Source organism: Nomia melanderi, chromosome 11 (assembly GCF_051020985.1).
Source record: "Nomia melanderi isolate GNS246 chromosome 11, iyNomMela1, whole genome shotgun sequence".
Taxonomy (NCBI): domain Eukaryota; kingdom Metazoa; phylum Arthropoda; class Insecta; order Hymenoptera; family Halictidae; genus Nomia; species Nomia melanderi.
Window position 1 is genome coordinate 8895072 of NC_135009.1, and position 18297 is coordinate 8913368.

The window sequence follows — 18297 nt, forward strand, 5'->3', positions numbered from 1 at the left end:
TTCCGTCTACTCGAGTAACCTCGTGAATTAACAGCTCTAATTAACAGCGAGGCGTTAAGCTGATATCTACGGAATGTACGTGGTGTTGCAAGGGTCGTGAAGGGTGAACTGGATTTTTGGAAAGTCGAGAATACCTCCGGTACGGCTGGAATTAATCTCCGCCATCGAAGACGGATCGACAAATAAAGCTCGGTAAACAGGGAAGTTCCGCGCGAAAATCGTTGAAACGATGCGGAAAGGGGTCGAAACGGAGGACCGTCTAATTCTCTACTGTCTCGTTTACTCGACTGAATGCTACGTTTCATTTCCCGCCTTGATGGGAATGAATTCTTTTCTCTACAAATGTACAACGCTGCTCAAACGCAACTAATTGCATCGTCTTGCGCGACTAGTTCGCTGTTAACCGATGAATAATAAATCTTAGTTCCGAACACTTCGATCTCATGGCTTCAATCGTTTCGATCCGGGTTTCTCTTTCGTAAAAGTGAAATACGCAAGAAACTGTGACAAAAAAGAAGCGACAATCACCGAACCGAGTTTCGTTAAAGATAACGCTTTGTAAATAACTAATTGCATAACTTATTCACCGTTAATCGGCGAGCAATGGACGTTGTTTGCGAACGCTTTAACCGTATAGTTTCAATCGTTTCGATCGAAGTTTCTCCTTTAAATAATCGAAATGTCTAAATCAGGAATTCTCGTAAAGAGAAAGTAACAATAGTTGAACGAATCTCGGTTAAAAGGGAACCCTTTCAAAATGTTAAAAATTGCCTTTATCTCGTTTGATCTATTCGTTATATGTGTTCGTTTCTCAGGCATTTTCTTTGCCAATTTAGAATTCCTGCAGTTATCTAACAACCATAATTCACAGTCGCATTCGCAGTTTCTACTTAAGTCGCGGATTATCGCCGTGTTCACCCCGGGCCCCGGTTGAAATTCGAGGGAGACTTTTTTCGCGAATCCGTTTCGTTGGTAGGTAGATTGGCGCCGATCACGCGATGCGACCGGCGGAATAGCCGGGCGTCACGGGATGCCCGCCTGTCCCGGAAGCACGCCGGTTCCTCTTCAAACTTTTACCGGATAATGGCCTTAATCAACGAGCAGCTGAAGCCCCGTAGTAGAAGTTGTCGGATGTTAATTACGGACACGTTTCCTGCTACCCTTCCAATCGCGTGATACACTGACAGTGCAGGGTGGCAACGATAGCAGAAGCTTGTTATTATCGCATCAAAAGAAGCTTCTAACATTTAATTAATGCGTTTTATAGCATATTTCAAAGAATATTCCGTAAACTTTAAAAGTCTTAAGATATTAGGTTCTTTTAACAGTCTTCATCTGCATTTTTCGAGAGCAAGGTGTTGGAGAACCATTTTTATTATTGTATCGAACGGATTAGTCTTTCGATCTATTATTTAATCTTCAATCAGTACGTTTCACAGTATAATGATCAAATAATGAAAGTATATTCTGGAGTAAACGTGCAACGAAATGGTTTAGGGTATCAAGATCACTAAAAACTGTTCACCTATAGCTTTAGGGTATTAGAATTGAGCTGTTCAGTTTCAAACGTGGATAACCCCATGGAATAAAAACGTACGAAACAAATTGTGAAATTATATAGGTACATAAGGAACCAGTTTAAGAATTAGGATCATTAAGATTCACCTGCAGCTTCAGTTTCCTGCGCCATGCGAGCATCTGATACGCCTGTGCCCTCTGCCTCGCTCGGAGCGTCGCAATCACCGATTTCGCTTCCTCCAGGGACGTAACTTCCGTCTCGACGGCATCCTTCAACGGTTCGTTCGGTCTTCCGTCGGTGACGGCCAACGGGCAGCTGTCCATCGACGTTTCGTCGAAGCTGCGAACAGAAATCCCGGCGCATCTTTTAGTTTCGTCACGTTTCCCTGGGATAATCGTTATTCGCGAGGTGAACGCGTTCCAGGGACACGATGCAGAGTGCACCGGGGGTCGAAACGGTGCAACGTCGATTACTCCGAGTAACATGGACAGACAGCCGATCGATATCGCGAGCTCGATCGATTCGCTGGCCACCGGTTGCGAGAATGACGCGTTCAGGTTGCTATCCGCAACGCCGTTGCCGAGAAACGTTTGTGTAATATATAAAGTTTGGTTTGTGAAATTTATTAAAAAAGCCGAAATTCGGCTTTGCTTGTGTATTAAGTCGGTGATTAGAGGTTTTGAAACTGTAAACATTTGTAAGTTTGACAGTTCGAAATTAAACATTTTCGAGATTTGAAAAAGATTTCAAACTATTGAATTTCCAAGTTTTCCAAATCCTAATGCTTCAAATATTTGAAATATTCAAATTTTTCCATTGAAAGTTTCTTTCTCCAGAAACTTGAGCTCGAAAGTTCATCGAACGCGTTTACCGCCGTAATGGCGATCGGCAAACGCGTCTGATCATGGCTCGCCGTTTCCACTGCTAACAGGCACAATCCAAGCTCCGAACGCAAAAATCTCATGGTTCTCATTATATCCAAACCGACGCGATCGTTAATCGCGACATTTCTCATGGCATCGTCGTAAAAGCACCCAAAACCTGGCTTCAGGGAACCGAAGTTATAATCCGATTCGAGCGACATTCTCCCTCGCCCAATAAAATGTACCCTTCACCAAACCAAAGCCAATAAAGTCGCTGGGAAGCCGCGAACAGTCAATTCGCAGATAATATATCCCTCTTGAGGCAGATGTTGCCACTGATGCAGGACGGAGGGCGCAAAAGCCGGCTATCCCTCGATAAATCTTATCTAATCTAGTCCGGAAAGGGGCGGGCGTTACTCGGAGTGCGTTGCCCGACGTTTCGCCGCGGCAAGAGGAAAATGACCATCAGAACGCAAACGCGAGAGGGCAGAAAAGGGAGAAAGGGAAGCAGCAAACGCGGTTCCACTGGTAGGATTTCCGACCGCAGCGCATTGGAAGACGGGTTCCCGATGCAAAGACTTCCCGTGAAGGGATAAAGGAGACGGTGGTTCGAAAGCGAACGAGTCGAGAAAGCAATGGCTCTCCGTTTTATCCGGCGCGGCGATCCGAGCACGTCCGGCGACGAGGAGCGCGAGCGAAACTCAATAAGAACCACGAGGATCCGCGCACGCTTTCGTTCTCGATAAACAGGAAACGCCTGTAACGGCCCCTATAATTCATGTTGCTTAGGAGAAGAACCTTTCCCCAAGCACAGGAGCAACTGAAGATTCTCGCTACGTATTTATACTTTCCACTGGTTACGCGTAATCGTACCGACAAATGGTAAATTAGTATTAAACATAAAATAAGGAAAGATTCCTATCGAATTCACATTGAGAATCAGTATGTTTTGTTTACGGTTTCGATAGGTTACATGTAATTAGTAAACAATGAATTAATATCGAAAATCAAACGAGAAAAGATGAAAACGCGCCAATTGCATCTATATTATTTCTAGAGGTCTTCTCCTGTGCAACGAAGAGTACATTGATACATGCGATGCAGCAATGATGGATTTTAGCCTTTTGCATTTTTTTGATCGAGTGTAACGTGTACTGCGAAACCTTAGAAGACTTAAACCCATCATTTGTAGCATCTCTACATGCTTCAACTATATGCGGGCCTTAAGGCCTGATACACACTATCAATCAGATCTGTACCCGCTCTCGATTCGTTCAAATATTCTTCGCCTATCGACAATGCCCACGTTCACATTATGAATAATATTTCTATCCGCCTTTATCTTCATTTATCGACGACAACAGGCAGAAAAAATTTTGACCGATAGCGTGTATCGAATCTAAGGCGGCAATAGCGGTAGCAGGGAAAGAAGCAGGAGCAAATGTCGAATGTGTCACGGAGATGAGTTAGGTCACTGGAATCGCGAAACTTCCGTGGCTCCCGTGAACCGCATCGGCTTCCGCTGATCCGCGTCTTCCAGTCGCCCCGTACATTCCTCGCGGCCGCGAGACTTTACTTTTCCACTGGCCGGCCTGTTTCGCCTTTTACCGACTTTTTATAGTCCTCAGTTGCGGACCTGCGTGATTTACGCGGGTCCGCGCGAGAGTGGCATTGCCAGACGAGAGGGATTGGGATCGAAGCGGTGGGTCACGATTTATTGACCTCTTGCGCCGAGATTTCTTCTGCGCTCACCAGCGTCGATTTATCGTTACCGTTTCAGTAAGAGAATCTGGAGGACCTTCTGTCCTTCCTGCGTTTACTTTTACTTAGAAGATTAACCACTGGTAATAGAAGAATAACATTTAATTCAAGGTAAAACGAATATAACGAACACAATGAGATTTTACTGTGCAGATTTTTGAGAGTATAATTCGAATTAGAATAAAAAACGGTTTTATTAATAAACACTACATAAAACACTACACGTTGAATATCTTACACAGTTTTCCTCTATAACAGTTAATTTTAAAAACTTGGTTTTCAGATATCTAGATACTGAGATACATAATCAACTGTAACATAAAACATTGTTCTCCATCGTGCTCCTTTTGCGATATCATCAGCCTACCGTCAGCCATAAATCGACTCTCCATGTCACGCTTAAAATTTCAGTTACCCCAGCTTATTCCACGGTGACATAAAGAACGGATCTTTCCCCTATTAGCTTTAAATAAATCAAACAAAATTAAATTACATTCTGTACATTCAAGTTTCTCGCGAATGCACGAAAATCCACAGTCCATTGACATTTACATTCGCCGACTCCCGTTCAGAATTTATGCTGCGAGCCCGACGCGATGTTGTAAGATAAGGGGTTAATGAGGGAGCCTAACCCCCAGAACGCTCTGCGAGAGCGTTCTTGCGCGCTTCCGTATATAGCGCGCTCCACCCCCGATATTTCGCCGCGACATTAATTGGCCCGCTGCAGGAACCGGGCCGCCCGCGTGTTTTATCGCTAGGAACGCGCGATCCGTCGCGTCGGCGCGCGACTTAATATTCCCCGGCGGAATATTTAAATGAACCGTATCAAACGTTCGGCCGGCACGCGTGCAGTTTATACGCCTATTTATATTCGAGATTTACGTGCGCCTGGATCTCGGCCTGCGACCGGTCGATAGAGGACTCGCGTGAAATTCCGGTCAACCGGCGCGGCAGGGACGGATAACATTTCATTTACAATTTCAGCCGGCGATTTTGCATAACCCTCGCCCCGAGGAGCGGTATTTATGGAAACCGCTGCTTTTTCTTGCAGCTTTGGAACACCGCCCCACGGCGTCCACTAATTAAGTCGGAATAAATAATGCATGAGTCAACTGGAGTGAGTCACCAGCGTTTCGTTTGATGTCTCCTTTTCCGACGGGTCGCCGATCGATTCGAGAGAGCACCCACCGCTCGCGTGGCTTTCGCACCGCGGACCGTGTGTCGAGTTGTCGCCCCGTTGCGGTAAGAAACGGTCGTACAACTTTGATCGATCTTGTTTTGTAGGTTATCAGAGTCTGAGGAGGGTGTATGGAGTGTTTCTGATTTGGTGCGAGCGGAAGTTGGGTAATCGAACGCGAAGCTGAGGAATAGAGATTTCTCTAAGGTGCATTCTTTGGACGTTTGTAATGCTTTAATTCTTAAACTTTTAATGTTTTTAAATATTCAAATTTAAAAATTCTCAAGTTTACAAATTCTCGAGTCCGTAGACGCTCGAGTCCAAATGTTAAAACTTTCAAATCTTCAGATAAGTTTACTAGATTAAAATCGATATTCGATTGTCACTGTTGAATGTCGGAACATTCGTTCCATTCTATATTACCGTACAGTACAACAGACACAACGAGATATTCCACTATTCCATCGAAGAATGCAGATAGAAAATCGCACATATGTTTCTCTTCTCCATTCTTTCTTATTCTTCCATGCTTGGATTTTCAGTTGCATCCTGGTCCGGTCACCTTATTTGTACCACCAAATCGGAAACACTTTGCATACAGGACGAAACGGGTGTTCGAACGTTCCTCTGGGAGGTACAAACAAGTTCAGTTCCCATATTTACGTGGCCGTGGTCCCAGAGAAATATGTATATATATTGGATCGAGCACTAGCAGCTGCTTGCTCGCCACTCGACTTATCGAGTACAGTCGCGGCAAACGATACGATGGAGTACTTCAGACGCGCTCGAGCACGGTGAAACTCGAGACGATCAACGCTGCTACCCCTAACTATCGCCCACCTTTCGGCGAAAGCATAATTTTCACGCCTTTCAATCTGCGATCCCGTGGCACTGGCCGGAAAACTTTTCGATTGTTCTCCACGAGCGTGTGTTGGAAGTTTGGCTAATTAGTAAATGGTGAACTTTTCTCCGAGGGTTTTCGCGTTGAAAGTATACTTTGGAGTGGCGTTTTCGTTATAATGTTCCTATGGATAGGAATGCTTAGCTGTTTCTTGCAGTGCGTTAGTAGAATTAATAGAATTAGTAGTATTAGTATTATTAGTGGTATCAGTAGTTTTAGTAATATTAATAGTATTAATAGTATTAGTAGCACTAGTGACAGTAATACTAGTACAATGAAACCTCGATGTGCTGAACTAATGGAGACTAAGATAGTTCTAGTAATCAAATATAAGCGTCTCAAAAAGACAAATAAAAATGAAGAGTGATGCATTAGTAGATAATCGATAGTTTGGATAACCAAGAATCGGATAATCAAAGTTCTACTACAGTATTAGTAGTAGTAACAATACAGAACTTCAATTACGACTAGTGACCGAAACCGAGTCAGGTAAAATAATTCTTGATCTCGTAAAAAACGAACGTAAAACTACAAGAACTGATTAGAAAATCCGTCGCATTAATCCAATACTTCGCCAACCGTTTAATATAAATTACGCCACGACTCGACGTCGATGCACGATTTATATGCGCTACGTCGCGCACGATCGAGAAACAAAAAACGACGGGTCGAAGTAGTCAAACAACTATCAACAACAAACTGCATTCCATTTCTTCCACTTATTGCTCCATTTCCATTTTATTTCTCGTTACTAATTTATATCCGCGCCGGACAAAGCCGTATCGCATCGCCCGCAACGACGAGGAATAAGAGTAATTGAGACGTTCAACCGAAATGTGACAGACATTCGGCAAGACTGCTGGTTCGTTACGCGATCGTCTATCCTGGGGATAGCTTGATCTGAACATCTGCCAAAAGCGTCTATAAAACGTTCCTTCCAATCCCATTACTGGAACTCTTCCGTCATAGTGCACCAGCCCTTTTTTCATCGATCCCCGTCTCACTTCTCTGTATTGCGAAAAGTATTTCCATATTTTGTATGAAATACGTACCAAGCTAACCGTCTGCGGAACGGAAAGAGTCTATCGTTATGTCTAACCTGACCTTTCGGTGATTCTTCAGAGACTAGAGTCACAGAATCAATGGAGCCAACGAACTTCATAGTGGATGGTAATATACCTGTCAATTACATCTTCTAATGATGTCCTTATGAGATAGAATTGACAGAAATTATAATCTATACAATACTTTGTCGTTAGTAATTAACTGTACAAATCGAAAGAACTCCGCGTTTATCCTATGGTTTGCTTTAAAGCATAACATCTGGTGGCAGGAAATTAAGACTTAACCCTTTGCATTGAAAAGTTTTTCACTAGACACTCTTTGAAACTAATTAATGAGAAGATATATGTAAATTGAAAAACAAAGCTATTTTATTTCAATATTTCTGATATCGATGCGTTACACTAAGCTTAATATCATTTGTAAGACTTCATCATTTTGCTACATCAAATCAAGTGACTGAGGCAACGGCGGCAACAGTGATTGACAATTCAACGATTATTTATTGTATTCATCAACGATAAACTGGTAAGTCATCTCGCATAAGAAAATCTTCTAAAATACTAGTTTAAAGAATTAGAACTCAAGAGAGCCACCGTGACACTGGCCTAAGCTCACGAGCTAACACAAAGATGAATGTGTGCGTGATCATGTTATTAGAAGAGAACGTGTATGTGTCCGGCGAACAAGTGTTCCAGCGAAAGCCCGTGGTCGTTCCGTGCGACACACACGGCGCATCCGTCATCCGTTAAACCGCGATCGCCCGAAAACCGAGCAAACAAAGTCGTCCTTCAGCTGTTCCCTCTTTCCGCAGACTCCATAATTCCCGTCGACGCTGTCCACTCAGAGGATTCGCGTACACAGTCTGTACTTCCTCGGCGGTTTAGGTGGCTTACAGTCACTCGTGAACACCACGAGAAATCCCTCTCGATCAACCGTTACAATACCGAGTCAGACTGTTTCTTGCTAACGAAATGGGGACCTAGCGTTTCACCAAGTGATCCTCTTTCTGTCGGCCCCAAGGGAAGGTTTTTATTTATTAAGCTTATATAGCGTTGCATGAGGCTTTAGCTACATCTGCTATGCTAACAAGAAATCTTTCGAAATGGAATAGAAAAGGTAACGAAGGTTGCTTGTTGTTAAATGTAGTTTCTAGAGAATAGCGCGGTGAGTTTTGGAATTAATAAGTTAATGCATCGGTAAAGAGAGCGGTAAGATCATCGCGGAGATCTCTAAGATTATTAAAGAGATCTTCAAAGTAATCGCTAAAATCACCACAGAGAGTTCTAAGATTATCAAAGATATCTTCAAAGTAATCGCTAAGATTATCAAAGATACCAGACCGAAGCGATTACCAAAGGGATCAACCAAAAGAGATTGACCAAAGAAACAGTGAAGACCGCTAAAGAGATCACCAACACCCCAAAAAAACATCGAAACCAAATACCACTTGGGTGATCGTTATCTGCGGTCGCAGTATAGTTCTCAGTGCGGCAACATTATCAGGATCGATTAGATCAGCAGCGCAGGGTGTCTCCAGTTACAAAATCACACTGTACATCCTCCTCCGAGGAACTCGAGCAGCAAGGGTCTCCGTAGTAAGTTGTACGCGGCTCGTCGCGTCGAGCCCTGTATGCCGAGGATCGGAATACGGGCCGGCGCAGCATAAGCTAACACCGGAACGCTAGCAATGTCCAATACAAATTACGCCACCCTTACCATCAAAGTGGTAACCCACTGGAAGCCACATAGGGTTAACCGAACCCCAGAGAATTGCCTGTCACCTAGTGTATCGCGTGTAACGGTCAGATGATGATGATTCAGTTACTTTATTCCCTTTCTCGAGCTTCGCCTCTTGTCCCTTTGTATTTTTCTTTCATCCCTCCCACCTTGCAGCCCTCTTTCTTTCATTCCACCTTTTTTCTTGCTCTACCTTATCCATCCCTCTTCAAAGCTAAAATACTGTGCGCTTGAAATATTCACTCAAGTCTCGCGAATTTCACCCCGGGAATAGGCAGCGAACCTTCATCCCCTTCTTTCGGACTACTCGAGTGGCACAACCACCCGGACTTGACTCACAATCGATCTCGCCGAGGTACGGAAGGCACCATGGAGAGCCAGGTACGAGGGAAAGTTCGAGCTCACCCTTTTAACCCCCGGACAGGCGTACCACGGTCAATTATCCGGATAATTTAATACGCGATCTTCGATTTCCAGTGGTAGAAAGAGGTTCGTGGACTGGCGCGATTCATCACCGGATGCTAGTCCCTGATAACGGAACCCTCGTTGCACCGAGCCACGCCATACCGGGGGGAAATATATTAGACTGACAGGTGGCAGGCAAAGGTGGGTGTTTCGTGGCTGTGTTCCCTAGCCGCAGATGGCGTTAAGTCGCTGCCTCGGTTGGCCAGCTTTTGCTGCAGTGGATATGCATTCTGCAACGGAGAAAGTTTCTTGAAATTGCTGGGGCTTTTTGGAACTGATCTTTGCATGTAGATCTAATATTAGAATTAATGCTGATCACTGAGAATGAGATATTGATGGGATTTTTAGGAATTAATCTCTGTATCATGTAGATCTTTTAATGTTAGATTTGACGACAACAATTCATGAGTTAACAAATCTATGAGACTTACAAAAATCAATTTCTACATCGTGTGGTTCGTCTAGCGTTAGAATCGACTCTAATAACCGATAATCGGTTAATAATACCCGAACTCAAATAAAAGTCAGCTAACATATTAATAAACGGACTCTCATACTTCCTACAAAAAGCTCTAAAAAGCTCTGTTCAACCGTCAGGCAGTTTCAGTGTTAAAAAGGCTACCAGAAGTTTGCCGCTCGATGGCTCCGTTCAAATCTACTTAAATCGATATTGAAAGAAACTTCGAGCACTCCAAGCGACCCCGTTAAACGAATAATTTTTCAATTAACCCGACCATAAGCAGCGAGTTACCAGAGGCAGCAAAGAGACACCGTCTATTAGAGTGTGTCGTGTTCCCGCGATCGTGTCCGGCGCAAAATCGATTCGCCGTGATCCGATGGACAAAACCGTATCTAATGAAACCCGGCAGTGAGTAAATTACGTTCGATGTGTCTGTAATTGGAGCGCGGGAAAACCGCGCGGAAAAATTCAAAGCGACCGACGAACAAGTGGGTATTGTTCCGCGGAAAAAGCCCACTTGAAACGTTGCCCGGACTGCTGTTTGAATTTCCGTGGTCGGGTGCGATGCTTCTCGCGGACGGGAAGGAAGGGGAACAATGCAAGGAAATTACGTTGCGGCTCGGCAAACCAAAAATCGCGACGTTAACGTGTGTCTCCAGGGATGCGCGGGAAAGAAAAGGGGACGACGGATAAAGGATGCAAATTCTAAAGGCAGCTGCCTGGAAACAGCCGTTTCTGAAAATGGTACCATGATTCACGTCATCGACAGTGTCCCTGCTCCGATGTTTTGCGCGAACTTCGACATCCGTGCACAACAACGGTTAACTCTTTGCACTCGAGAGGCGACTCTCATTCGTCACTTAATTTACTACAGTAAAATTATGAAGTTTGACGTTTAACCTAACGTTTTTTGTTTGTGAATTTTTGTTTATGATTATAATAAAATCTATGCAGTACAAAATAAATAGCTACATGTGAATACGAATTTTATTTTGATGAAATAATTTCACCAAACAAATATATTTTGTAACTTCCAAGTTACAATGACGTTAAACTTTCTGACGATTACTTAATTTTATTCGTCATTCTGAGTGCAAAATGAAATAAATCAACAAGATGCCAATATACTGACATGTGACTTCAAAGTTACATGGGTTTACAGAGAGTTAACACATTGTACGCTGGCTAAATTTCAGCTAAGAAATACGAGCGTCGGTGATTATATTGATACATTTTTAAATATCTATCAAAGCGAAATTTCTAACTTATGAAAAAGAATAAGGAATTCGATTTTGTAATTTTACTTTAGATTTGTGTTATACATATCTAAAATATTCCATAATCCTAGCAAAATCACTGTTCCTCAAGTTATGCGTGATTTCTTCTTAGATTAATTCGAAAAATGTCATCCATATTTCATTAGAAAATATTAAATATTTCTAGTGAAACAATTTTCGAGCTCAAAGGGTTAAACAACATCGAAACAAGGAGTTCTTTCGTTTAGCCTTTCCGTTTAGGCGTATTTTAATACTATAACATCCGCACTCGTCGAAATAACGGTTTCAATTTCATTTCGCAATTATTAATATCTTTATAGCATTAAATATCCGACACGATTTGAAAAATAAATAGTTCAGCTTCAATACTGTAATCAATATATATAGAAACCGAGAAAAACTTATTCTTAGAATTTTTAGAATGATCAGTATAAACACTACCAACTATTTTCGAATTCAAATTAAACATTATTCTTCTCTTATCAATAATTACACTTTACAGCAAACAGACATAGAATATGCCTAGAATTTTTCTCTTCATTCAATAAATTATCAATGGCAAAGTAGTTGTACCGCTCATACATGAAAAGTAAATCATAGGGCAAGGGGTTAAACACACCAAATGCTCGGTAGTTCTAAAGTTATCTTCTCGCGCTGAAAAGACGTGCTGGAAAAAGATATACAAAAATTTTTCATACGTAGTCATCGGCTATAGTCGAGGTATAAGCAATCACGTTATCATAGATTTCAGCCGTGGCCCAACGAGTTCGTTGCTCGCAGCTAAACTGTTTACCATTGTTTTTTATGAGGCTGAAAGACAACGGACCTACAAATTTAACCGCCACGCCATGTGGTTTTTTCAGAAGGCAACGGCCTTCCGACCTCATTCGCGCGAGCCTACAATGTTCTTGTATACCGTGTGTTACCTTTTTTTAGGGCAGGACTTGAAAAACCCTCGCCTTCCAAGTTCACTGACCCCGCTTGCGTAACCGTTCCTACAATCACAAATGCAGTCAGTTTTTTAAATAAAAATTCTGTGCTTCATTTGGAATGAACTCTTCGCACTCCTACGACGAGTCGACATCAGATTCAAACCTATGCTTCTTTTTGGAGACATTTTTCAATTACATCATTGTTTCACTAACACTAAACATACCACGACCAGTTAAACGTCCGATTTTATAATTTGATTTAATATTCATATGAAATAACTGTGCATCAATTCCTATATCGATTGATCAGCTTTTCAATCTTTGCCTTTCCTTCTGTTTTCACTAAAGAAAATGTATCGTCTAACTCGCTCATATTTATTTTCTTACCACCAATCCGACTGGTTACGGTATTATTAAGTATGTACACAGTACGTTTAGTAATAAATTAAATGCGAAACAAATTGTATTACACAATTTTCCATAGTATTGGCACAAAGAATTGCCTACACTATTTCCTACCAACTAACCGTCTCTCGAAATACAGTTCGAACGAAGCACTTAAAACAATAAAAAATCGTCGCAAAGAGAATGTAGAAGGAACTCGTAGTGCTAAGGGTTAGCAATTCCCGGTTCGCGTGCAGGGGCCGAAACAGGTGCGAGTAGCGGCGGGAGCGTCGCGTTCGCACTGGCTCGGAGCACGACCGGGAGATTCATGTCAGGCAAACGATGCACGAAGAACGATAACTTTCGGGTATGATCGAATCGATAACCAACGGTAACGGCCATCTTATAAGCGCGCGGAGCTAGAGAAAGAGGGATGGATGGAGATACGCCAGATGAAAAGTTTCCTCGTTCCCGAAATCGCTCGAGTGAACACTCATCGAAGTACCGATTGGCTCTGGCAAGCTCTCCAGCGATCCATTTCCCGGCGAACAACTGCCCTCCTCGCCTGGAACCGCCCAACATCCCCGAAACCGTTTTCAACAACCGGTAATATCCAGAGGGTGCCGCGCAGGCTGGTCCGTAAGGAGCACGTCAGAGGAATGCGGTCCTATCTCGAAATGAATTACGTATCGCGAGCATCGGGCCGGCCCTGTCCCGCGTCGATTCTGCATAATTTTGCGGTGAACTGGGATTGTGCGGCGCTGTTGGGTCTCGGTTGGTAAAAGATTCATGCGTGTGTATATGACGTTATTGAGAAGGCAAGATGCACGTTGATTACGATTAGCAGGATTCTGAGATTCGAAGTTTTTAAACGGGTCGCGATATTCCTGAATTCTATGTCAGATGTTGAAAAGATAATAAATGCTTCACTAGGAAATTAGCGATGAAATTTATTTAACGTGGAAATTGAATTATAAGTCAATGGAGCCATAATATACGTGCTCTTAGAGTTTCTATAGGAAAATTTAGAAAAGTTAATTCGACTGCTCGGTGATTCTATCGTTAACAGAGACTGAAAGATTGAAAATATACTTTCATTTCCATAATCTCCTAATTCAAATCCTTAACTTAACTGTTTCACCCTTAACTGTACAGAACAAGGACTATAGACTACAGCAGAAAAAAGAAACTCGTTTCTTATCGTACAAAGACTGAAGTTTATCATTCAGAATTATTAGAATTATACATACAGATCAGGTGAATACTATTTAAGTTTAAACCTTCTTAAGGATTTACACAAAAAGGCTTCGACAGAAGTACCTATTTAAGGGAAATTATGAATAAGTACAATTACACCGTTAATCTGCTCATGTCTCGCTTGTTATATTACGAACACACACGCGGTGTTATAGATGAAGCGAAATAAATGACGATCGCTGGATCAGACGATTTCGTAGCTAACGTCGCATCACATTCAACAAGGTGAATAATGCAAATAGAAATTCACCTCAGCATAAGAGTATCCGCATATCCGGAGCCAATCTTCGTCAAACATTCACGCGGCTTCGATTTTTTCAAAAATATTCGCCGGTCACCTTCGAGCTTAACACTCTCGCTCGTAAAAACGCTCACGATCGTGATTATCACGGTTGCAGAGGTTGGCAGGCCACGATCACCAGGGGGACCGGGCCAAACGCCAAACAGAAGACGCTGCAACGGTTAATTTATCGTGCCGATTGACCTCGTTCCCGGTCATCCGCCATCCCGATCAGCCTCCGAGCGGCTTCTTGTACGGGGAGCCGATTCGGCCGAACCAGTTTCCACCTATCCGCAGTATCTCCTCCCTCTCCCCTTCTCGTGCCATCTTCTCGGTCACGAGAACACAGGCCTCGAAGCTGGCCTTATTAAAACACAACCAGCCGTATATCACCTGTCCAGGTCGATCCTCGATGTCCAGGGTCGAGAGTGCACTGCTAGGTTTCTCGATAGAACACGGTATTTCTGGATTCTTCGGATCCTTCGATTTTATTACCTACTACCTTTAACCTCTCGCTGTCGAATGAGACTCGCGAAGATTCCGGAAGTAACGTGACACGTGTCGATGATGCTGGAATAATACATTTTTGCCCATCCGAAACTTGAAACTTTCGGAATTATTGAAATCGCCAGTAAGTGAATCCATTTGGAACTACTGGGGAATTTTTTGTATCTACTAAAGGAATTCAACGAAGTACGTATCGGTATATAAAAGTTGATGGTCCACGTTGTATGTAGATCAAAGTGAAAGACGATTCCCTGTTTTCAATGTTCTGGCTCCTAACATACATTTACGAGGAAAGGAAAATCTCTTTGAGTTTCTAAGAACTTAGTAGTGGTAGAAGTAGATAGTAAAGCTTTGTTGCAAAGTGAATAGTACGGCAAAGCTAAACGTGATTTATTATATGTATTATTTCAAAATGACACAGTCGCAAAAGGGTTAGCAAAAGATCCTTCGTCATCTGTTTTGTTCACGCTATTGGCTGATTTAACATCAATACTAAAAATGTCTGTACATTAACATCTTTTCCCGCTCAAACCGCTTACACCAGTATTATTTTCAGTGCCTCCGCCCTATCAGTAATAAATTCTGACAATAATACGCCACAGCTAGGGTCAGCCCGTGTATCATCAAACATCCGCGACGTTGAGCTTGTTCCTATCGATCCGACCGGGCAGTTATCGAGGACTCGAAAACTGTTCTCGTCCGCGGCATACCTGGCCGCGCGCCCTGTCAACCGGAATTTAAGCGTCGAATTTCGAAGGGATCAGTCCGTCCGGCCACGGCGGGGCCAAATCCGGGGAAGGGAGATCTGTTTGCCGTCGATTTATCCCGGTGTACGGTTAATACGTAGAATAAACGAGAAGAGTTAGAGGGTGAGCCGTCATCGACTCGTTTCGTAGACCGTTTAACCCCTTTAAAGATACATTTCCGTGGCGCAGAACGTGGCTAACGAACTTCAATTCAAATATTAATCCGACTTTCATCTCCGTTACATAAAGATTATCGAAATAACCTTATTACTTTATTATTTGCTTATTGGTTTCCTTATGCGTAGCAAAGATGATTTACAGTCTTCAATTCAGATAGATAGATATGATTCGAATTGTTAATATTGTTGTTTTCTTAAGCATCGTCGATTTTTCAAATGAAAACCGTTGTAAAGTAGACACTTCGAGGAACAGATGATGATTCTATAGCAATGATTCTTTATTTTCTATAATTTGGTTGTGAAAGATCCTCGATTAGTAATTCTACTAGTAAATGCTATTAGTAATAATAAATAGATACTAACAGCAGATACAACAAATACTATTAGTAATAATAAATAGAAACAAATAGTAGATACAACAAATACTATTAGTAATAATAAATAGAAACAAATAGTAGATACAACAAATACTATTAGTAAAAACTAGTAAATTCTGTTAGTAATACCAAATAGACAGTAGCAGTAGATACAATAAACACTACTAGTAATAACTAGTAATAACTAGTAAACACTACCAGCAAATACTAATAAACATCACCAGAAATAGCTAGTAAATACAGTAAATACCAGCATAATAATCATTAATAATTCACAGATGCGTTAACCCGCCATGTTCGCACATGTTGCAGCCGATGGGTTAACACCAGCTTCCGCAGTGATCATCCGCTTCCGCCCCCTAGTTTTCCAACGCGACCACGTGACAAGTCGTACCGGTTGCCCGTTTGATTCCGCGATCCGGCATTCCACCCCCGTCAACCTATGCAGCCAATAACATTCCATCGAAACATGGGCGTCCACGGAAGCCAGGCATGATCCTGCCAGGAGATGTTTATCGATCCCTCCGGAGAACATCTCCCCGGGGGCCGAATCCTCCTGCCGTGTACGGAACAATTGAAGAATCCTCTATGTTCGTCAAGAATTTAATTATTGCGGAGGGCTCTCGGATAAGGTCGACGGCCGTTGGTCTATCTCGCGCAACGGCCCCGAGCGGAAATCCCTTCGGGCTGGCCATCGCTCCGGAAAATAGTGTTTTAAAGGAATTTCCGCGGGCTGATAAGAAGACGGTTGAGCAGGGACGCGAGAAACACGACCGCAGGCTGACTGACGGCTGGGTGCGTTGCTGGCATTAACTAGGTGCCATTCATAACCGCTGAAAGTGTTCAGGAACGGAAGGATTACTCCTGACAAAGAAAAGAGAGATAGCTGGCTGATACATTTGAATGGGAGGTGGACGCCTACGTTCATGGCTGTACGAGAATATTTTTCGAGATGAAACTCTTATAGGATGTGCCTATTGGCGAGGGAAGGTGTTCTGTTCAGGTGGTTTCGATGAATAGATGCGCCTCGTGGAACGAACGCTGTTTTCAGTAATCTAGTGGAGTTCAAATTAATCTCTTTCGTTAAGAGCTTGAATAAAATGAAAATGAGGTAATTGGATTTTTGAAGTTTTCAAACATTTTTCTATATCCTGTACACTTGTGTCTATCATAAATGCGTTAAATCGAGTGTTTGTTGTCAAGTCCTTCAAGATTATTAATGTCCTGATTATTTGTCGAATATTTTGCTGCGTAAACGTACATTTTACTATTTAAACGCTAATTTTGCTGTGTTTTACCGTACTTAAGGGATGCGAGTTAGGATTTACTGTCGAAAACACGCGCTGCGTTTCTCCGCTGAATTTTATAGGGTCCTTTAGGAGATGTACAACTGAATATTCGGGAACGGGTATGGCTTCAATATGACGGGTGTCCTGTTCATATACCGGGGTTGCAAGTGTAACACCGGATAATACATTTCCCCGCGGCCATTTCGCACGTGAGGAAACTGTAGATTGGACGCAACCTGCTCCTGGCTTTTAGCTCCATCTACGAGCCCGCCGACTTCTGTGTATGAAGGAAACTAAGAAGCATGGTTTACCATAATAAACCTACAACGCTGCAATACACGGAGCGACGAATTACGAACGCCATTTATCACGAAACTTCGCGATTGCATGGACGCGAACGAGCATTCCGAACGCACGCATAAATTAACAATTAAATTAAACCGACACATAAATCGGTCTGAATTAAAATTCAAATTTATCATCTCACCCGTGGCAAAAGTATGAGAATCAATTACACAAATACTGTTCCATCAGCACTAAATCACCAATCAGTCAAATCGAGTGTTCCCAACATTAATACAAACTTCAAGAGTATTCTTACTTAAAATTCAACTGACTTATGTTTTACCTTACGTGTTACTAAATCACCTTACCCAATGATTCCCCAGTTAACTATCTATATTTTCCCAATAATTCTAAAACAACGAATCCAAAATGCTTCTATTTCACCCATCCGAAGATCTACAAAAATTCGCTGACCCCGCTGTTCCATTTAAACAGGACAACTCAAGGAAAACTCGGCGCGATCGATGCTCCACTGTAAAACGAAACCTTTCGCGATGTTTGCCGGGCGACCGTAAATAAAGAGGGCGATCCAGTGGTCCCGTTGAACGCGTGCCACCCAGTAGACACGGATTTCGCTGACGTAGCGTCCCGTTCCCCAGCAATTAATTTAAAAGAGTGGCGAAACCCGAGCCGCGTATCCCCGCGTCTCGGACCGCAACCGGCTGCGATGTTTATTAATTTAACGAATCAATTTATCTAATTAACCGGTGCACCGCGTCGCTGTTATTGCGGATTTGTTCGGACGTGGCGCGCATCGATCAAACAGATTTTTCTGA

At 42.7% G+C, this 18297-nt stretch overlaps 1 protein-coding gene across 10 annotated transcripts in view; it reads right to left on the reverse strand.

The window, feature by feature from the left end:
• LOC116430589 (uncharacterized) overlaps positions 1-18297 on the reverse strand; it is a 160681-nt gene that overhangs the window by 20920 nt on the left and 121464 nt on the right. For all 10 annotated transcript variants that reach the window (XM_031984956.2, XM_076372238.1, XM_076372236.1 and 7 more), the window contains one exon: positions 1666-1858. In XM_031984956.2, coding sequence (XP_031840816.1) covers positions 1666-1858 — 193 coding nt within the window. The remainder of the gene's footprint in view (positions 1-1665; positions 1859-18297) is intronic.